Source organism: Acomys minous (assembly GCF_964271855.1).
Source record: "Acomys minous genome assembly, chromosome: 13".
NCBI lineage: Eukaryota > Metazoa > Chordata > Mammalia > Rodentia > Muridae > Acomys > Acomys minous.
The window spans coordinates 42,860,325-42,883,431 of NC_140495.1; the positions used below are offsets into that span (position 1 = coordinate 42,860,325).

Here is a 23,107-nt window from a genome sequence, read left to right on the forward strand (position 1 = left end):
AATCTGGTATACGCCAGTCTAATTACACCTGAACACATATTGCTACCATACTCATCTGCCCAACTAGAAAGATCTTTTGGCTAGTTCCCTTTCTATCCTCAAAATATGTTGGCTCCTTATTATAAAATCAGTTCTGGTGGTAAAGACTACAGTCTCCCGGAAACTCAAAAAACTGTATCTCGTGTTCAGACCGTACCAACAAGGTTCTGGTGGTTTGAATAAGAACTGTTAGATATTTGAACACCTTGGTCCCAGCTTGGTGGCACTGTTTGCGGAGGTTGCTGTGCCTTTCAAGTGGAGCTTTACTGGGGAAACTAGATCACTGTGGGGCGGATTTTGAAAGCTTATCGGCTCTCCTCCCTCCTAGTGTGCGCTCTCTCTCTCTCTCTCTCTCTCTCTCTCTCTCTCTCTCTCTCTCTCTCGCTCTCTCTGCTTATGGCTTGTGTTTGATGATGTGAGCTCTCAGCTTCCCGATGCTCCTGCTGCTGTACCTGCTGCTTGCTGTCATGCTTTCTAGCCATGATGGACTCTTGTCCTTCTTTGCCGTGAGCCAAACCCCCTTTCTGCAAAGTTGCTTTGGATCAGGGTGTTCTGTCGCAGCAACAGAAAGGTAAGTAATTTAAGGGTACCGCACAGCTGTTACAGACATCTGGAATTTACTTATTTATTTATTATTTATTGTGGCAGTCAGCAAGCTGTCTGTATTTCTAAAGGGTGTTATGGCTCTAGTTCCGGTTGCCAGTATTCTGTCTGCGCACCATAAGTGATCATATTGAACCTTGTCAGAGTATTCTTTTCTCTAGACAACCAGGGTAGCCCCTCAGTGGGGCTGAGGGTAAAGGGGGCCAGGTTAGCTAAATCACGCTCCACAACTTTGCCCCCTGCAAAACATGGAAAGATGTTATTTGTGCAGCACTTGAAGAAAAACGGAAAAGGGCAAGTGTGGGCAGAGGAGCCAACCTGTGAGCCCTGGACACTACATGCTCCACAGCAAACCTGGGAGGAGTCAAAGACTTGCTGACCATACCCACTTCCTGTGCACAGGTGTGCTGCTGCACAGCCGTGGTACATCCTGCGGCAGAGGACTCGCATGCTCAGATCCTAGGATGAAGTTTACATCTCTCCTCATTTATCTCCTCAGCCCAGAGCCTTACCCTTTCTGTGGCCATCATGCAGGTCTTCTTCCCCCGAAGATGCCTTCTTCTGTGTGGGCAAGGAGGGGCAGGAAGACAGAGGCAGTGGTCTGAAGGCCACCAAAGGCACGTGCACCATGAGATGGGTCTCAGTTATAGGGACTCAGGAGAAATCAATGGAAACATCTTAGTTTCCCATAGGTTTTTGTTGGAGCCAGTTTTCCTCTTTTCAAAACAAGCATTCCTGGGTGGGGACCACCAATGATAGCTCTATTCACAGCCCTACTATTTTCTGCATTTGGGTCCTAAAGCCACCGTGGTGTCAGATTCCAGTCCACTGCATCCTCTTTTGAAGGATGCCTCTGTGCAGACCTCTGAAGCCAGAGCTGTGTATCCCTGTTGCAGAATTTGACACCCTTTATTTCTATAAACAAGACCTTGCTTTTCTAATATGCTGGTGACTCCAGCTGTAGCTATATCCTACATATAAATACACAAACACACACACATAAACGTGCACACGCACATGCTATTATACTATAAAATGATGGATATGTGTATATCCATGTATGTATACGAACGTATATAAAGTAAGTACTGAGTAATCACCAGCTAAACAGTAAAACTAGTTCTAGCATGCTTTTGAATATTTGGCAGCCGTAGGGAGAAAACTATAATTAAAAATAATGAGGAAATAGCCCTAGAGATATCAATCTTGTGAGGTTGCTTAATAAAGAAATGAATAGTAAAGATTGTGTTGCCTAACTCCCTTTACCTATAACATTTCCAAGCAATTTAGTTTTTGGCCTTGAGTCAGTTTGGGTAAAGTCCTAGTTGTCATGATTGTGACTTGATTGTTTTCACCTCTAGTGATTGTTGGGCTGAGGAGAAGTGCTTTGCATGTAGGAGACACTCAGCAAGTGCGTGTTGGTTAAGTGGATGAGTAATGAATGAGTTGAATGAATGAGTAAATAAAAACCAATAGACAGTAAATCATGATGACTTATTGCTTCAGTCACTCACTCAAAACAACAGCTGAAGACTAGACATTGTTTTAAAACACTGGACATCTAGCAGTGAATCAGGTCAAGACCTTCACTCTTAAGAAGCATTTGTGTGCACATATGGTCACTTGATTTTTGACAAAGAAGCCAAATCTATTCAATGGAAAAAGGAAAGCATCTTTAACAAATGGTGCTGGTCTAACTGGATGTCTACATGTAGAAAAATGCAATTAGACCCATGTTTGTCACCATGCACACAACTCAAGTCCAAGTGGATTAAAGACCTCAACATAAAACCAGAGACACTAAATTGGTTAGAAGAAAAAGTGGGGAAGAGCCTGGAACACATTGGCACAGGAGACAACTTCCTGAACAGAACACCAACAGCCCAGGCCTTAAGGTCAACAATTAATAAATGGGACCTCATGGCTGAGAAGCTTCTGTAAGGCAGGAGACACTGTCAACAGAACAAAGCAACAGCCTACAGACTGGGAAAAGATCTTCACCAACCCTACATCTGACAAAGGTCTAATATCCAAAATATATAAAGAACTCAAGAAATTAAACACCACCAAACCAAATAACCCAATTGAGAAATGAGGCTCAGAACTAAACAGAATTCTCAACAGAGCAATATTAAATGGCTGAGAAACACTTAAAGAAATGCTCAACATCTTTAATCATCAGAGAAATGCAAATCAAAACGACTCTGAGATTCCATCTTACACCCATAAGAATGGCTAGGATCAAAAATTCAAGTGACATCACATGCTGGAGAGGATGTGGAGAAAGAGGAACACTCCTTTATTGTTGGTGAGAATGCAAACTTGTACAACCACTTTGGAAATCTATCTGGCGCTATCTCAGAAAACTGGGAATAGGGCTTCCTCAAGACCCAGCTATTCCACTCCTTGGAATATACCCAGAAAATGCTCCCCCACACAAAAAGGACACATGCTCGACCATGTTCACAGCAGCCTTATTCATAATAGCCAGAACCTGGAAACAGCCTAAATGTCCCTCAGTTGAAGAATGGATAAAGAAACTGGTACATTTACACATGGAATACTACTCAGCTATTAAAAACAAGGAAACCCCAAAATTTGTGGACAAATGGATGGGACTAGAAATGATCATACTGAGTGAGTTAACCCAGAAGCAGAAAGACTCACATGGTATATACTCACTTATAATTGGACACTAGCCCAAAAGGCATGTCCCATGAAAGTCTTCACTTACCAGCAGATTGGGATAGATGTGAGGACATCCTACTGAGACTCTATGTAAGAGAAATATAGGAGATGGGGAAATAGAAGGACCCATAGGGTCCTAGAAACCTACAAGAGGAACATTGTGTTGGGTGGATCAGGGCCCAGGGGATTCTTCTCAAACTATTACATTTACCAATGACAATACAAGTAGTAAACATCAAACCCCTACTCTGATCTACCCAATGGACAAGACATTCTCCACAGTTATGTGGAGAGCGGGAACTGACTCTGACATGAACTCCGGTGTCCCATATTTGACCACCTCCTCTGGGTACAAAGGCCTGAGGGGACTCAAAGAAAGAATAAGCAGGCTACCAAGATGAGACTTGATAGCCTATGAACATACAGAGGGGGAGGAGGGCCCTCTTGGTCATAGACCTAGAGGAGGGGAATAGGGTGAAAGAGGGAGGGAGGGAGGAATGGGAGGATACAAGTGATGGGATAACAATTGAGTTGTAATCCGAATAAATAACTAAATAAAAATTAAAATTAAAAAAGAAGCGCGCGCGCGCGCGCGCGCGCGTGTGTGTGTGTGTGTGTATGTGTGTGTGTGTTTTGTTGTTGTTTGAGACAAGGTCTCTCTGTGTAGGCTTGGCTGTCCTGAAATTCCCTCTGTAGAGCAGGTTGGCCTTGAACTCAAAGAGATCTGCCTGCCTCTGCCCCTCCTCCCAAGTGCTGGGATTAAAGGCATGCACCAACACTTCTAGCTAAGAAATATATCCTTAAAGGGATGCCAGAATACAAACCAGTAGGAAAATATGCCATGGTAAAAGACTATGGTTGGTGATGTGAGTACATTACAAGCTGGAGACTGGGGGGTGGGGGTTGGGGGGAGGGAGAAAGGCCCCTTGTCAAGAGCTGTAATTGTGGCCAGAAAGCCAAAGCCAGTGTTGAAGCCAAGAAAGGGCTGGGAAGAAACATAAAACAGCCATATCTGATCACGTTCTTCTGCCTCTTACAGACTAATGCAAACACAGCTCATAGAGTCAGCCTATAGGATGTAGTCCCCAAAGCTGAGACAGCATGACCATGTGTGTGATGTTGCGAAATTACCAACAAATGGAATCAGCTAGAAAACTTTGACTAATTCTCATCTCTCTAAGGGCAGACACTGAGTTGGATTTACCATTCTCTCCCCTGGGAGAGACCTGGAGAGCACAGAGCTTGCCAAAATATGTGCTTGTTAATTTAATTGCTCTTTGTAGAATTGGCTTTCCTCATCTAATGAGTGTGTTATGGACAACAGAGCCACCTCCTGGAAGGTTCTAGCTCTTTACTTCCGCCGAGGAAGCAGTTCACAAGGGTTATTTTAGCTTCTGACTGCTGCCTGGCTGTGTCCAACAAATGTTTGCTAAGCAATGGAAAGATCCACTCTAACCTACAGGGTTTTCCCTCAGCTACCCACTTGTTTTATATTTTTGCTTGTGAGCCTAGGCTTTAACGGCTGAGCCATCTCTCCAGCCCTACACACTTGTTTTATTCATGCCATAAAGCATCTCTAAACTTTCAACTCTTTCCTCAATGAGAAAGACTCATCAAGTCTAGGCAATAAGACTTGGTGGTGGTGGAGGGGGGCAGACTGTGGCCATTTTATCGTCACTCTTGTCCTCCCAGGACTTCTCACAACAGCAACTAAGAGTAGATGGGCATCGGCTCTCTTTTCAGCTCTCTGTGCGTGTACTCTTCTCCCTTAGGTTGTCAGATGTGGAGACTTCTTCATATGGCTAGAATGGTTGGCATTGAGTGACAGGCATACAGTGTACACTAAACCTTATGCCAAGAGTAACATAAAACAACAACAAAATTCCCAGAATTCTGGACGTAGAGGAAAATGGAGATCCAGGCTGGGACCAGTGAAGAGACATTTTACAAACTGTAGATGCGTCTTGATGGTCTGTGGGACCTAGGTTTCTGCAAACACTGAGGGCTTACATAACAAATTTATGCTGCTCTAGACCTACCTGCAAGGGTACTGGGTTGAGAAGGGACCTTAAAAAAACAAAAAAGGATGAGTGGACATCTTTATAACCCAGAGGGGGCTTTTTATCAGTGTCAGCAGAGCCAATGGGAGTGGGTGGACTCAAAAGCTCTTATCCCTGTTGATAATCCTGTTGAAGGTGAGGGGCCATTCATTTCATAGAAACTGTAGAAACTGCATTTTTTTTAATGTCTTTTAGCCACATGCCGGTAAGACTTCTTCCAACCACACGTGCACCTAGGTAGGGACTGTGGATAGTGATTGGAGCAGATTTGATCTAGCCTCCACACGCGACCTAGCAAAAGTAGGTCTTTCTCAGCTTTTCCCTTTAACTGAGTGGAGATGTCGCTAGACAGAAGAAAACAGGAAGCTGGAATGTAAAGTATTTAGTGAAGACCTAAGTGTGTCTCAAAGCCACAGAGCCACAGGAAAAGGTATGGGTTGGGTTGTTAATTTTTGGTGTCCCTACTTTGAGCATGCTATAGCTGAGGGGTGGGCATAAATGTTCACAACAACAATAAAAGTTGTGCTTCTCCCCCACCCCTCCCCTGTTCCTGTTCTATAACTATGAAAGAAAGCCATGCATTTAACTTTTCAATCACCTCTGCAGTTGCGGTTCAACATCAATGCAGAATTGGAGTGCTGATCAGGCCGTAATATTATAGTTTCTTTAGAGGCAGCTGTGTATGATCTCAGGCTAATTAGGCTGGTGCATCCCTCCAATTACCTTCTTTCAAATTACTCCCCAAGAAGCCTGCTTGTTCTAGAGTTGGGTGGAAAATGAGTGTTTTCATGAGCATATAAAACTCACTCCTAAGTCAAACTGCTGAGTGTGGCTGTAGTGAGGAGTGACAGAACCTTAGTGGTTCTGAGAGTCAGTCCCATGAAGAATTCCTTCCTCCTCCAATGTCTGAGGGATTTTCTATACCACTTTGGTGAGGCGAAAGCCTAGAGATAAGTCTAAATCCTCTTCAAGTCTTTCCGCCAAGCTTTACATCACAGCAAAGTAGTCCTTTGAGACACGCCAGTGTAGCATGGATGTGATGAACACTGTTAAGTGATTTCACATCTGTCCTGAATTGAAAAGAGAGACTGCTGTGTTGAGTTGGAGAGAGCAGAAACCTACAGAGGAAGCTGGGATTATGAAGAAATTCAAAGCCAGCTCAGAGACTTAAGGCCCCTGGCTCGTATGCTTCAAATTGGGACTCTGCCACCAACTGGTGTCTGTTTGCAGCTGGCCTCATTATGTGCTTACAGGACCCAAAAAGGCTTAAGAATTCATTACTTCTACTTAGTATGTTCTAGATATGACTAAGAAAGCCTCAACAGAATATTACTTAAGTATTTGCTTAGATCAAGGCTCAGCCTGCTATGTTGGTTACCTGGCGACTACTCATTTGGAAAGATGGAAAAGCTGGGCTATAAAGGATATTTCTGCAGAATAACAGGAATCTGTTCCCTATGAATTTATTTTATAGGGATAATTTATTTATCTCCTATGAATTTATTGCAAATGATGGTAGGTCTGTGTGAGGCTGCCTGTGTTCAGGGTATAATATACCTTGCAGGTTAAGGGTCTCATTTGCAGCTAAGACAGTTAAGAATAATTTCCTGCTTGTCCTGGGAGGGTTAATATTTCTGTTTGTAGTTTAAAAAAAAAGCCCCTGTTTGTCGTGTGTTAAGGTTTCTATTTGTAATTAAGAATAAGCTCATATTTCTTAGATCTGATGTAAACTGTAAAACATGTTTTCAACCTACACTAAGCTTGTGACCCATTCATATGGTATGTAGCTTTGCTCTGCTCACATGGTGTGGGTGTGTAGCCTTGCTCTGTTCACACCGTGTGTAGCTTTGCTCTGTTCTTTCCTTGCATTGCATCTTTCCAACAATGTATAACAGCCATCTCTAGAGCCTCTCTTGTAAAACAGATTTCAAGAGCCCAGCAGGTGCTACTCTCTGAAATCCTGATTTAGGGTGAGACAGCCAGCTGGCCAGTTCCCAGTGCATCCTAAAATACAGCTCTCGTTAACACATCATGGTTTTGTTGTTGGTTTTTTTTTTTCTCTTTGAGACTCTCAGCTTTAACAGGTAGACTGTTGGGATGAGAAGACACACTCAGTCTAACTTCTAAACATCAGGGCTTAGCGACAACAGTTGTCTGTCGGTGTCAGCTGCTAGTGCTGTTTTACGTCTTGCTCTCTTTTAGTAGTCTCTAAGTGTCGCAACATTTTTCAATGATCATTTCTTTTTGCTGCTGTTGCCTTGCTTCACTGAATAGTAACAACAGCTAAATAATAAACAAACAAACAAACACTCATTTAGTTAAAAAAAAAAACACTCAAAACCGCCCCACATGTGAGCACCGGTTAAACTCTTTCGTATGCAGCTTTATTAATAGGGATGAGGTTGCAGAACACCACTACGTACAGTTTCCTTTGCTGTGCTTTATAGAAAACCAGAATGTTTTAATCCAACAGGGTTTCTGCCCACATTTTCCAGATAAATAACAACAAATATTTTAAAGGGTGTCCAAGACAAATATTTTGTGTTAAACCCCTGAAAGGACATGATACTGGTAGGCTGTAGGGTGAACTGACAGTATTTTAATCCTTTAGTTGTAGTAATTTAGAATGGAAAGTATTTGCTATAATTTTTATTGCTAACAAAAGAATTCCTTTTGTGGCTGCCTTACGCCAGTGCTGTGGCAAGGGTCCAGCTCTCACTCGGCAATTACAAATATTCACTCTGTTGTATTTAAGGGAGAGTGAATGCAACTAATGGACTTACACGCATTTAACTTAGTAATGTAGCTGAATTCTGAATACACTTGGCCAGGATAATGGGGGAGGGGCTGGGGAGACCTACATCCTATTTCCATATGGCTTCTACTTACATACATGTCGTAGAACACACATGTTCTCATTTTCACCCTGTCTTAAAGCCTAGAACCCCTCAAGACTCACTTCCCTATTACCTCAGCTACAAAGCTTCCTCTCGTCCTCAGCATCCAGTCATTCTAGAGAACGATGTTAGACCGCCCATCGCTGACCTTCTCTTCGTGACCACCCGTACAACAGGAAGTGAAAATAAAACGCACTCCGGTGTGCTGAAATTAACTCATGAGTTAGAGATCACAGCTTGGCCCGGGAGCCCAGAGAAGACACGGACACACTCGGTCTGGCTTCCTGGAGACATTCTGATCAGGTCTCTGGCCCCTTCAGAAAAAGTTAGCTAGAGTTATATTGTTTTTGGCTGCTATTTTCTGCTTTTAGCGTGCGATTTCCTGATAAGCTGAGCTGGTACAGTTATTTAATCACAGAACTCAGGCATTGAAAAACAAACAAACAAACAAACAAACAAACAAACTACAAGTCATTTTCTTTGAGAAAAATAAACAGAAGCACATGTTTGGGTCCTAACCCAGGGGGGTAAAACTGGATATAGGCTAAGGACAAACCATAATAAAATGAGGTAAAGTTTGCAGCTGGAGAGTGGACTGACCCTCCGAGGAGCAACAACTTTGAGACGGATTAAAGACTCTGAAGGTGACACAGAACATTAAGGTCTCAGTGCGTTGGCGTCTTTAACAGCAGTGGAGGATATTCAGGAGTTCAGAGGTTCGCCAGCATTGATGTACCATTCTTTATCAACCTCAATGTGCCCAGGACTTGGTAAGCCCAGCTGTGTATATTTTCTGAGTCTTCAGCTTAACAACACTGAAAACTAGTTAAACAGTGATTGCGATTTTCCCAGCTGTAACAGGCCCGTGGCTTTTCTCTGGAAAGCAACTGTCTGGGCTTTACAACCTACACAACCTACCTTACCAGCTCCGAGAGGGGAGAGCCCTCTGCTTCCTGCCTCTCACCTCCCTCATGTTTTAAATCCTAAGATGCTACAACGCATTGATTTTTAACTTCATCTGGACTCCTCCACAGTCTCAATGCGAGAAACAGCTACTAATGTGCATAAATAAATTATACCTGCTTGTTCAATTATCTGTAACCCACAGTGAGGCACACTGCTTTTTCTCTCAAAATGAACAGTCTACTGTAGACTTCTCAGGTGCCATAGCTGCCTTCACACAGGCTTGGCAAGTTGTGGCCAAAATGAGGCATGAAAATAAAGTTTATTTCACAAAAGCTGTCGCATCACTGATAATTTAGGAGCTCAACCAGTGATTAACTCGCTCCCAAAGCCATTTTCTCGAAGAGTTTTGTTTTCCAGCCTGCACAGTCATGGAGTCAAAGGAGCAGGCGCCTTTAGATTTCCCCTGTACTAGATGAAATGCCTCTTTCTCTCTGTATTTTTATGCTAATGGCGTCTTATTTCCTACGTTCATAGTCCGTTCCAGAGTGTTACCACTGAATACCACAAACAGGACTTTTCGTAAGGGGTGATGAGAAAGGTTGTTTCAAAAATGTTTTATTTGAACCGCTTTTTCAGTTAGAATAAAGCGCAGCCATCCCCAGTATTCTTGGGAGCCTGGTACCAGGACACCCCCACCCCTTGCTAGGATACCACTGCCTGACATGCTCATGTCCCATCTACAAAATGGCATAGGACTTACATGTAACCTACTCACACTTTCCTGTGCAACTTATATTGTTCTAGGTTATTATAGTGCCTCATACGATACAATTGACATATGAACCCTTGTGCTGTATTGCTCAGGAAAAAGAAAAAAAGAAAAATATTTGGCACGTTTCCTACGCAATTTTTTCCCCCAAATCTCTTCATCCTGGGGCCAGCTGCACCTACCGAAGTATTAACTCACAGGCAAGGGGGTTTGTGTGCGTTAGACACGGACTTCGCAGCTGCGCCAACACACAGGCAGCAGGAAGGGCTGGGACTAATGACAACCAAGATATAGTTCCGGATACCTATTAATCCCTTTACATTGACTGTTCATAATCCACAGTCGATGGGCCCTTCCTCTCCAAAACAAATATGCTACAGAGAATAAACTGATATATTAAAGGAAAATATGCACAATTTACTGCAATCCCTCTCTCTCTCCCAAACTTGGCAGGTAAGTCAAGGAAATGGTAGGAGGAAACTATGCTTTGCCAGGCGTGGTGGCACACACCTTTAACCCCAGCACTCAAGAGGCAGAGCAGACAGATCTCAGTGAGTGTGAGGCCAGCTTGATCTCCCTAATGAGTTCTAGGACAGCCAGAGCTACATAGTGAGACCCTGTCTCAAAAACAAAAAACAAACAAACAAACAAAAAAAAACCCACTTTGATTTGCAAAGCAGATTGGAGTAAGTTGTATTAACAAAAGTAAATCATAAAGAACATGTATTGGGTTGGAGAGATGGCTCAGAGGTTAAAGATACTGGCTGCTCCTCCAGAGGTCCCGAGTTCAATTCCCAGCAACCACATGGTGGCTCACAACCATCTATAATGTGATCTGATGCTCTCTTCTAGCCTGCAGGTGTACATGCAGGCAGAGCACTATATACATAATAATACATAAATCTTTTTAAAAGGAGAACATATATTATTGGTTAGTATTTTAAGTTAGAGTGGGCATGGTGGCACTTGCCTTTAATCTCAGCACTTGGGAGGCAGAGGCAGACGGATAGCTGTGAGTTCAAGGCCAGCCTGGTCTACAAAGTGAGTCTAGGACAGCCAAGGCTACACAGAGAAACCCTGTTTTTGAAAAAAAAAAAAGTTAGCTATCAGGAGGAAACAGCATTCCTCACCAGGCGAACCCATCCATTCATCCAGTTACTGCCAAATCCAAGAACCCAAAATGTTTTCTTCCTCATCACCAGGTAAAAGAGTGGGCTGGTAAAAATTACTGCCATTGGCTGTACAGCCCTAAAGGCTACACAGGCACTAAAGACACTCAAGAACTCAGGGTTCTTCGGTGACTGTTCTAGCTAATGTTAGAGGCACTTCAACCATGTCTGTGTGGAGTACGCCATGTCTGCTGGTACACCTCTGTAACCCCAGCTACTGCGGAGGCTACCTGGGCAACCTAGTAAAGCCTTACTTAAAAAAAAAGTCTCTTAATATGTAAGGACAAAAGTAGAAATATTTCTAAGAAAAAAATGCCAAATAATTTAAATTTGCACTATAAATTAAATGACAAAAAAACCTATTCCTTTTCTGAGAGTAGGATTTTATGACAGAAAACGACCTGAGCTTCAAGGATATAATGGGGCACACACTACTAATCCCAAACTGTCACCTTGTCATCCGTGTCCTTTCCCAGGTAGAAAGCGTTACTTTCTAGCCAAATCCCATTTAAAGCCTTGCGGTTATATGAGATGCCTTTTAATTCTCTTTTCAGTGAGTGAAGTACAGGAAAGGAAAATTTTATGTTGAAATATAAAATTCAGTCTTTAATAGATGTAGACTGTTCTCAACTGAAATTTTGAAATGAGTATTTCCAACTTCTCCCAAAAGAAAAAGAGAAGAAAATATTCCTTTGAATAGAGAATTGCATAGTCAAGTAAGTTTCACGTGTACAGTGTGGGGGAAAAAAATCTCCGTGAGTGTAGCTGCTATGAATTTAGGAAGCATGCCTCCTTGGAAGAGTGCCTATAACAAACTCTGTTTGCCACCCAGTGGCTGCGGAACGAAATTGCTTCTTTTGTTGGTGAGAGGTGGGGAAAAAGACTGAGGTAGATACCAAACTAATAATTTAAGGCTGCCTAGACATTCCTCTAGATCGATTTGAATCACCATCACTGTAGTAAATGGTGCATATTTTCCTTGTGGTCCACCCACAGTTTGACCACAGGCTTCGGGGAAGCAATGCGTTCAGATACTGACTGGCACGGAGGACACCGAGCTGGCCCGTGACTCGCGGGACACGCTGTTGGGCATGGCCAGTGTGCAGCAGGACACGCCCACAGTGGCCTCGGGCAGCTCGTCGTCCTCCGTCCACTCGTTGAGCTCCGGGTTGAAGCACTGGATGCATTTCTTGTACTTCTTCTCACCCTCATTCCAGCCCCCTAGCAGGTAGGCACGGCCGTGCAGCGCCGAGACGCCCGCCGTGCTCACGCCCACCGGCAGCGGCGCCACGAAGCTCCACTGGCGTGCTGCGGGGCTGTAGCTCTCCACCGTGAGCACGTCCACGCGCTCCCCGCGCGGCCCCAGCTGGCTGCCCCCCATCACGTACACCCTGTCACCCAGCGCCACCGCGCAGTGCCAGCCTCGGGGCGTGCTCAGCTCGGGCAGCTCCTGCCACGCGTCGTGCGTGGGGTCGTAGGCGCACACGGAGCGCGAGTACGCGCTGCCGATGTAGCCCCCGGTCACGATCACGCGGCCGTCGGCCACGGCGCTGGCGTGGCAGCAGCGCGCCACGTCGAGCGGCGCTTTGGGCTGCCACTGGTTGGTGGAGGGCACGTAGCACTCCATCGAAGCCAGGCTGCCCTCCGCGTTGCGGCCGCCCACCGCGTACAGGAGCCCGTTGAACACGCTCAGGCTGAAATGCGTGCGCTTCTGGTTCATGCTGCCCAGGTGGATCCAGGTGTTGAAGCGAGGATCGTACCTGAGATCATAGAGGATCAGTCAGGGGGCAAAATGTGACACTGCTCGCTCTCTCCATTCGGAAGATATTCCCTTTAGCCATAGCCTCAAACAAACTAGGACTTAATGAGCCATTGGATAGAAACTGGGTTTCTGAAGTAAATGCGATTCTACCCGTTTTTCTGACATCAGTACCCCTATCTCTTTCTCGGTGCTTAATTAGGATAGGAGATACCTGTTTGGCTATCGTCTCTTAAACATCTTTTACTGGCTTGTCTGTCATGGCCTTCATTGCACTCACCGATAGAAAGCTAAACCACCCCACTGAGGTTGTTAGAAAGAGACCAATGGAATTAAGTCTAAAAGCATCAACAAAGGCTTGATCTCTCTTAACAGATTTCTACTGGTAAAAATTCCAGGTGTGTGTGTGTGTGTGTGTTTGTGTGTGTTGTAGTATTTGAATATTAAACAGTAAGAAACCGAGCCGGATGGAAGGAGGTAGACCCAGTGAACTCACGATTCCTTGTTCACATAGTTCAGAAGTTCTGTAAACAGAGCTTACCTTTGTCCTAAATAAAATCTAAATATAGATACAGGTAAGAACTGGGCACTAAGGTTGAGGCTGGCCTCACAGGTAGAGTGCTTGCTGGACATAGGCAAGGCACGGTTCAAGGCCAGACCGAAACGGAATAAAAAGCCTGAAATCAACTGCTTAAAAGAAAATCAAGTTTTAAAAGAATATATTTATACATATAAATATAAAATATATAAAGATAAATTATATGAAATATATGCTATAATGCAAAATATATTTATTATATTGATATAACACACACACACACACACACACACACACATATATATATATATATAAAATATGTGTGTCTCTGTGTGGGTATATGCATGTAAGTGCTGGTGCCTTTGGAGGCCAGAAGAGGATGTTAGGTGCCCTGGTGCTGGAGTTACAGGCCGCTCTGAGCCACCTGGTATGGTACTGGGAACTAAATGTGGGTCCTGTCAAAGAACAGTAGTGTTTTTAACTACTGATTCATCTTTGCAGTGCTTTGTTCAGAGTCTGGATAGGTGGTGGGTAAACACGTATGGTGAGACAGTAAGAAATATCCTAAAACTTTTGCTTCTTGGCTATGTTTAATTTTGTACTCCTGCCATGGCATAAGCACCTTTGTGCATTTCATATACACGAAAGTTTAATTATTTTGTCATGCACAAAAGTAATATGGCCTCAAATTCATGTTTGAAAGATGTAGTATGGTTTGGTTCTTTTTATATGTGTTCAAATAACTGTATCTTCTATGCTACTCAATCTTCAAATATTTAACATTAATTAGCTGCCACATTTTAATGATTGTATTCTGTTTATCAGTTATGAGTCTCACAGTTGCCAATAGAGGAACTTTAAGAATATTTGCATTATTTTTTAAAGTTTTTTTTTTTGCTGTCTCTGTGGGTATTGTGTGTGTGTGTGTGTGTTATGTGTATATATGTTGTGTGTGTGTGTGTGTGTGTGTGCTGTGTGAGTGTGAGCCTGCATCTGTCACAGTGCACATCTCTGTTGCTCACTGCTTCCTGAGCCTGTGCCACATGCTTCTTGCAATCATCTTGGGTCTAGCATTGTCTCCTCATAAAGGGATGCTGGGATCACAGATTCAGGTGCTCTGTGCCTGGTCTTTATGTGTGTCCAGGGGACCTAAACTCAGCTTATCAGACTTCTGTTGTAAGCAGTTACTCACTAAACCATTTCTCTAGCCCCTATTCTAGATGGGGGAAAAATCTCTACTGAGTCTGTGTCAGATAAGGATTGATATTTAGACTATATAATAAACTATAAAAATCAATCAAAACCCACCCCAGCCAATAAATGAATCAATGAACCGGATAGACAACTGTCAAAATAGAAAACATTAATGGCCGATAAATATTCAGAACATGTTCAATATTCTTAGCCATCGGGGTAATACAAATTAAAACTGCTTTGAGATTCCACCTTATCTCAGTCAGAAAGGATGTCATCAGGAAAACAAATGACAAAAAAGACTAGTGAGAATGTGGGAAAAGAGGGACCCTTATCCAGTGCCGCTGAGAGTGTAAACAGTAACTAAAAATCAGTATGGAGGCTCCTGACAGTGACACCGCACCCGAGGACCCTGAGTCAACAACACACCGTAGGGATGACCGCACGTCTGCGTTTCCTGCTGCGCCATTCACAATAGCCAGGAACTGCAATCAGTTAAGATGTCCAGCAACAGTTAAGTGGATAATATATGGGAGAAATGCACAATGGAAGTTTTCAGACATAAAGTCACAGCATTTTGGGAGAAACAGAAGCAGCTGGAGATCATTATGTTAAACAAAGTATAAGTTAGACTCAAAATACGACAACTCCATAAATTCTCACAGAGAATTTAAATCTCTCTGTATCTCTGTTTCTGTCTCTGTCTGTCTGTCTCTCCCTCCCTCCCTCCCTCTCTCTCTCTCTCTCTCTCTCTCTCTCTCTGTGTGTGTGTGTGTGTGTGTGTGTGTGTGTGTGTGTGACGAAAATAGAAAGGTAACCAAGAAAGGGGAGGGAGAGAATTTAAGGGCAGGGTGGTAATGGAAGTCATGTGGTATGGAAGGGGAGGACTCTGGGAAAACCACTAGGGGACCATTTAAGAGAGCGTCAGGGGCAGGGCAAGGGCTATGCATAAGAAAGTGCAATGACATGTATGTATGAAAAGGCCAAGATAAAACCCATGCTCTTGCGTGTGAACTGAAAAATAATTAAAAGGTAAAAAATAATAATAATAATAAAATAAAAAAATAAAAAGAAAGAAAGAAAAAGAAAGACATCTACAGTGTATATATCTTGGCTGCACTTTAAATGAAATATAGAAAATATCTAAAACATTACTGCTACTACCACCACTACTTGGCCAATGAACTAAGATAATAGACATTATTTCTAGGTCAAGACAGTTTCTCCGCGTTTCGGTTCATTTGCATTACCAGCAAAGCAATGGGTACCTGCAGAAATTGCTGACTGCATGCTTGGCTTGGTTTCTTGCATCGTTCTGGTCCTCCCCGCCGGCTACATAGAGGAATCCATCCATCACAGCCACGCACTGATTAAAACTCTTGGCTGGCATCTCTGTAAGCTTGCTCCACCCATTTTCAGGGTCTCTATATAAGATGTCTCTACTAAGGGACTTCTCAGTCAGGCCAGGGCGTCCCCCGACAGTGATAAGAACGCGGCAGCCACCTCTAATTCTCGTTCGCCTCGATTGCAAGGTATTTTGATGATACGGTAGTAAGTGATAGTTCATAGCATCCACTAGCAGCTTGTGACAATCAGCGTCTTGCATCATTCTCGGTACAGTTTGGACATAATTGACCAGGTCTTGCGCAGAGATGGTACCAAAGCGAATGTTGCTTAAAAGCTCTGCAGCGTGCTTCATTCTCTTTTGGTCGAATTCTAACCATTTCATTGCAATCTGGAATGCCACTAGCTCAGAAGGCAATTGTAAGTCATCATCCACCAGAAGCTCGTTGATTTGTTCAAACGTAAGCTTCATAAACTGGTCGGATTCCGCGAATTCTATGAAGTTATCCCGGATGAACTTCTGCGCGGTCGCTTTTGCGCTTTTCAAGCAGTATGTCTCAGCGATGTTAACAACATACATGCAGTTCTCAACAGTGATCTCTCGAATCAGAAAATCGCTGCACATCTTTACAAGGGTGTGGATCTGAAGGTACACAGCAGCAGAAATGATGCTTCCTATTGTGTAGAGGGAGAGGGTCAGCTTTCCCGAGTAAGCGTACGCAATCACCGTGGCTAGCCCCAAGGGGGCGATGTCATTGAGGTCCACCCTTTTCGTTGATGGATCGTTTTTAAGGATGTTATAAAAGTACTCGCTGCACGAAGCCATCACTGATTTATGAACATCGAAGGATTTGGTTTTGGTGCCAATGACTAAATCACAGAGGAAGCTCTCTTGCCGCATTTTACTTAAACCTTCCAGGAGGTTGGGGCCGTACGAAGTGTCTGTGAGTTCGGAAGACACGCAGCTGAGGCTGTTGCCCCCCTCTAGGAGCCCGTTTAGAAAATTCAGCTTGTTTAGGGGGCTGTCTTCAACAATGATGGTCATCTCACCGACCTCTGCTTTGTTCTTTTTGAGAGTCTTCTTTTTGGGTGCCATGTTAGCGGCAGCACTGTCCCAGTCAAGAGCTCACTGAAAGAGAAGGAGATGAGCTTGTTTTTGTTGTGCTTTGGACTTTGGGATACTTAGGCCAGAAACTGTGGGAAAGATTAAGCTTTGTCACAGGTGGAAGCAGTCTTAGCAGGCTTTACCCTTGGGGCAAGCCATGAATACCTTGTGACAGACTGTTTGGAGCCTTCCTGGGCTTGGAATTCAGGAAGCCGACCTGGGAACCCCACCATGGCTATTGTTTTCCTAATTGACCCTCGAAGGGAGAAGGAGACCGCCCTTTGCTTGTGACTGGGAAGGTGGGGAAAAGAAAAAACAACAGGTTAAGGCGAGCAAGGCGCGCAGAGAGAGCAAGGGACCGGACCAGCTCAGGGGACAGAGACACCTAAGGACCTGTCCTGTGGAACGGATTCCAGAAGGTTTACTCTTCTATCCCTTTAACCTTTTTTTCCTTCTTGTATATGATAGTTGGGTTGTATAATAAAGTTTAATTGTTAAGAAACAGAGCCAACAAGAAACTTTTATAAGAATAGTTTTATAATTGAATGAAGTAGGTTAATCTTCAAAATATGAGTAAATACGTTAAGTGAGACACACATCTCAGTGACATTATTTCAAGGCTCAAACATTGAATAGGATTCTAGAACGGTGTGTATTTTCAAATGAGGTCTCCTGAAGGCTGTGTTTGTTGCCAGGCAATTATGGACCCATCAGCAATGAGCAGTTCTCTGGTCAGCTGTGGGATGGAAGCATTAGAAAGGCTTAACTAGAGCTTTTAATCCCAACACTCGGGAGGCAGAGGCTGGTGGATCTCTGTGAGTTTGAGGCCAGCCTGGTCTACAAAGCGAGTCCAGGGCAGCCACATTTATGACAATGTGGCAAAGAGCCACATTTACGACAGAGGAAATGTAGGCCTTGCCTTGGTCCTTGGAGGAACCCAGATAAGCCAATGTTTTCTTCGTGCACATAATGGGCTTTCAAGGAATCTCTGAACTTGGAAGAGTGGTCTGTGCGCTTCAGACTAAAGTGCTAAATATTCTTGTGCTGGCTAGTTTTATGTCACCTTTATACAGGCTAAAGTCATCAGAGAGAAGAGAATCTCAATTGAGAAAACACATCCATAAGATCAGGCTGTAGACAAACCTGCAGGGCATTTTCTTAATTAGTGATTGATGGGGAGAGCCCAGCACACTGTGGGTGGGGCCATCCCTGGGCAGGCGGTCCTGGCTTCTATAAGAAAGCTGGCTGAGACAGCCATGGGGAAGCAAGCTAGCAAGCAGCACCCTCCATAGCCTCTGCACCAGCTGCTGCCTCCGGGTCCCTGCCCTGACTTCCTTTGATGATGGACCATGATATGGAAGCACACACTGCGTAAACCCTTAGCTCCCCACGTTTCTTTGGTCGTGGTGTTTCATCACAGCAGTAGTGACTCTAAGACAATTTTTGTTAATCCGTTATTAGCTGACTATTTGTTATTGGCGTATAGGTTTAGAGGTTGGTGTTTAAAACACAAATAATGGATGAAGCAGGGCCCTACTGGGCACAAAGGACTCAGGCCACAGTGTTGAGGCCGAGTCTCGGAGAGCTTGGGAGAAAGGCCAGAAGAAGATGCTAAGTAAATAAATGTGACTGGTGGACTTTAGAACCAGTTGTAGCTAATTGATGGCGTTAGGTGTTTTCTTCTACCCTGTTCGTCTCTATGTCATCTTTAAATGAGCCATCCCCTTTTCCTTACTAAGTTCCAATGAGCTTACATCATTGTAACTGTTAGCTAGGGGTACGAGGAGAGGTGGGAGAAGCAAAGCTACTGACGACACCGTGGAGCAAGAAGAGAAGATGATTTCGCACGAGCCCCAGAGTTTGTGGGAACTCCGCTCACTAGACCGTGAGGTGCCAGGGACCAAAAGGCCTGAGGCCGACTCCCACCCATTCAGTATTTGCAGCAAACATCCTGCTGGGCCACTCATTAGGTATGCAAGGCATCCGGCTTAGTCCTGAGAAGACAGCGATCTGATCCTAAGATATTCACAGAGACATCCTGCTTTGTCTCTCCTGGAAGACCCCTCCCCTTGCAAATGTTCCCGGGGCTCAACCCAGAAGATTTTGTACTTTTCCACTACTCTCCTTGCGTACCCCCGCCCTCACTAAAGCAGGTTTTAAAAAGCCTGCCCTTACCTTTAATAAACGAGCTCTTGACAAGCAATTGTTCGCTTGAGCTACTGTCTCTCTCCCGCCCATGTCTTTATGTACAGGTTGCGACCCCCCTCGATCCCCCAATAACTGACCAGCTGGACTGGTTGGTGGACTAATTATCGTTACATGGATTAATTTCATCTGGCGACCACGAAGGGACTCGAGGTGCGGGTTTCTCCCCGAACGGATTAAGGGACCGGTCCACAGGAGTTTTCATGACCAGCCGAGCTCGCCCGGCCGGCTTCGTCATTAGGTGAGTCATCCGTTCGCATATCTCAAGAATGGGCCATTCGCTGTCCAAGGAAGCAAAGTTCATAAAAGGCTTAAAGGACGTACTCAGAGAGAGAGGTATTAGGGTAAAAAAGAAACATTTGATTGAGTTTTTTGTTTTTATTGACCAGACCTGTCCCTGGTTCATGATTGATGGACCTACTATTCATTCTGAAAAGTGGCAGAAGGTGGGGCGTGAGCTTAATGCACTTATTAAAAAAGATGGTAATACAGCGGTGTCGAACAGTATTTTTTCTTATTGGGGCCTTATACGGGACATAATTGAGTCCGGCGAAAACGAAAGCGGAGAGAGGCAGCTCCTCTCCGTGGCTGAACTCTGCCTGCGCGAATCTCTCCCTCCTTCTCGTGTTCCTTCCTGTTCCTCTTTGCAGGGTTCCTCTCTTCCTACATCCTCGGAGCCCTTAAAAAATCTTTCCCCTGCGCCTGCGTCCAAGCCTTCCCCTTCCCCCCGCCGTCTGTATCCGTCGCTTCCTCCCACCCATGAGGACCCCATTTCCGCTATGGAACGCGGGTGTTCACCACTTTGTGCCCCTGTTTTTCCCCCAAAAAGGGCACCCTCTGTCCGATCCGGTCCGCCAGCCTCTCCTGTTCCCCCTTCACGCGCCTCCCGCCATTCCGCCATTTTCCTTTCTCAGGCCCCAGATGAGCCCTTGGATCCGGATGCTGCTGCCACCCTTGAGGAGGAGGCTGCTCGACATCATTCCGATGATGGCCTCCTCCGCGCGGCGCCAACCTTTCCCTCCTCTACCTTGCTCACTCTTCCCCCTCCCCTTACTAAGCCCTACCCTGCCTCCCGGCTCCCGCCACCTTGTTCCCTCCCAAACTGCTTTTGCCAGACGGAGGCTCATCTCCAACACCAGATCTCCCATGCGACGAAGATTCTTCAGCTTCAACAACGGCTTTCGCTTTTAACAACGCACATTTCCTCCACAGCTCCGTTTATTTTCCCTGTCACCCGTTCCCAGAGCCAGCCCGCCCTGAGCGGGGCGAAAACTGAGGCCATTGATTCAGGCGCTGCTTTGGGAGACCCACCTGCCCCTACACCCTCCCAGTCGTCCGCGGCCCTTGTAGATTCTGATAGTGAGCATGATTCCTCAGGTTCGGAGGGAGAACAGAAAGGTGGTGGAACGGCTCCTGACCCTACCCCCACTGCTTATCATAAACTCAAATTTAAAAAGCTAGAAAAACTTAACACGGCTGTCCGTAGTTACGGACCTAATGCGCCGTTCACACTCTCCCTCCTTGATGATTTGGCAGATGGAGGTCATCTAACGCCCAACGAGTGGATCACCACTGCACAGACTGTCCTCACTCGAGGACAGTTCCTTTCTTGGAGGGCGGACTGGGCTGATCGTTGCCGTGACCTTATCCGAAAAAACGTACAGCAGGGACATCGCGAGACCCGTGAATGGTCTCTTGACAAACTCCTTGGCCAGGGCAAATATGCCACTGACGAAAAACAGCGTGCACTCCCCTTTTCCTTACTTTCACATTCTAGTTCTGCCGCTCTCGCTGCTTGGAGAACTATTGCTTCCACGGGCTCCGCCCTGTCCCCTATTACCAAGATTCTTCAGGGACCTCAGGAGCCCTTCAGCGACTTCGCTGCGCGCCTCCTGGAGGCTTCAGAAAGATCCCTTGGTCCTGGCCAGACAGACAGTAAATTTCTTACACAATTGGCCTTTGAAAATGCCAACTCAGCCTGTAAGGCAGTTCTTAGACACAAATATAAGGGCAGGGATCTTGATGAGATGATTCAGCTTTGCCGAGAGGTTGATCCCCTAACTGATAAGTTTACCAAGGCCATTATGGCCGTCGGAGCCCTCCCTAGCGGGGCCTCCTGTTACCGGTGCGGCCAACCGGGACATTTTGCCCGCGCCTGCCCAAATGAGCGTAACCGCCCACCCTCACAGGCTGGACAGCCGCCGGTCGTTCCGCCACCCACTGGATCCCGGGGACCTGTGGCCCGGCCCCCCACTACTACGCTCTGCCCTCGTTGCCGTAGAGGTCGTCATTGGGCGAACACCTGCCGTTCCACTGTTGATGCCATGGGTAACCCTCTCCCCCCGCGTTCGGGAAACTCCTCTGGGGGCCAGTCCCGGGCCCCTCACCCTATCCAATTCCAGCCTGCGTCGGGACCGGTGTCACAGGCTCCCCCCAATTTACAGACCCGCTTCCATCCACAGACCTCCTACCCCACCTCCCAAACCCAACCTCCTCCCATTCCAGCGGCGGCCCCTTGCCCTCCCCCACAGGATTGGACTTCCGTGCCACCACCTCTACAATACTGACGCCCGAGGATGGAACCTTGTCCTTGCCTGTCGCCCTCTTTGGAAACCCTCCCCCTCTTCCCCTCCTGGTCCTCGGCCGTGCCTCTTCTGCCCTTATCGGGCTACTCATCTATCCCCTCGTTTTAAAACACCCGCTCCCTTCTCCTACGCTCCTCCTTGCCGCCGCTACCCAGGGCCCTCTCTCCATCTCCCCTGGTCAGATTCTGGCCTGGGCCCTTCCGTTAACCCTGGCTGACTCTGTTGTCTCTCCTCCCGCCACCCCGACTCCCTCCCTGCCCCCCTCCGCTTTTTGGGTCCAACGCTTAACTTCTGATAGACCCCATCTTACACTAAGGCTTGATGGCCGCCCCTTTGAAGGCATCATTGATTCCGGGGCAGATTCGACGGTCCTGTCCCAATCTTCTTGGCCCTCGTCTTGGCCCTGTCAGCCCTCCCTTACTCACCTTCAGGGCATCGGAATATCTACCAATACCCTTCAAAGTTCTAAGGTCCTTCGCTGGACTGACCCTGATGGCCAGACAGGGACGGTGCAACCGTTCATTGTCCCAGGGTTACCCGTTAATCTGTGGGGCCGGGACATACTCTCTCAGATGGGGGTCTTTATCTATAGCCCCTCCTCTCCTGTCACGCATCAGCTTTTGGATCAAGGCTATTTGCCAGGCCAGGGCCTCGGCAAGCTGGGACAGGGGCGTCTCGAGCCCATTGTCCCTATGCCTAGGATTAGTCGCCAAGGGCTGGGATATGAACAAAATTTTTTATAAGGGCCACTTCTCCCCCTGCACTCCAGGCCGATAAAATTACTTGGAGAACTGATTCTCCTGTCTGGATCGATCAGTGGCCCCTTCCTTCCCGTAAACTGGCCACAGCCTCAAGGCTGGTGCAGGAGCAACTTGATGCAGGCCATGTTGAGCCCTCTACTTCCCCCTGGAACACCCCCATTTTTGTCATCCAAAAAAAGAATGGTGCCTGGCGACTCCTCCAGGACCTCAGGGAAATTAACAAGACCATGATGCCCATGGGAGCTCTGCAGCCTGGTCTCCCCTCTCCTGTAGCTATCCCTAAAGGATTTCATAAACTTGTTCTCGACCTTAAAGATTGCTTCTTTTGCATTCCCCTACACCCTGACGATTCCAAACGTTTTGCCTTTAGCCTCCCTGTTGTTAATCATGTTGGGCCCTCACCCAGATTTCAATGGCGGGTACTTCCTCAGGGCATGGCCAACAGTCCCACTCTTTGTCAAAAATATGTAGCCCAGGCCATCGAC

General features: G+C 45.9%; 1 protein-coding gene across 1 annotated transcript in view; it reads right to left on the reverse strand.

Moving 5' to 3' along the window:
* Positions 1 to 9,452: 9,452 nt before the first annotated feature.
* KLHL31 (kelch like family member 31) overlaps positions 9,453 to 23,107 on the reverse strand; it is a 29,373-nt gene continuing 15,718 nt past the window's right edge. The window contains exons 2-3 of the mRNA XM_084754269.1: positions 15,891 to 17,095; positions 9,453 to 12,891 (exon numbers count right to left, since the gene is read on the reverse strand). Coding sequence (XP_084610395.1) covers positions 12,159 to 12,891; positions 15,891 to 17,062 — 1,905 coding nt within the window. The 5' untranslated portion in view covers positions 17,063 to 17,095 and the 3' untranslated portion in view covers positions 9,453 to 12,158. The remainder of the gene's footprint in view (positions 12,892 to 15,890; positions 17,096 to 23,107) is intronic.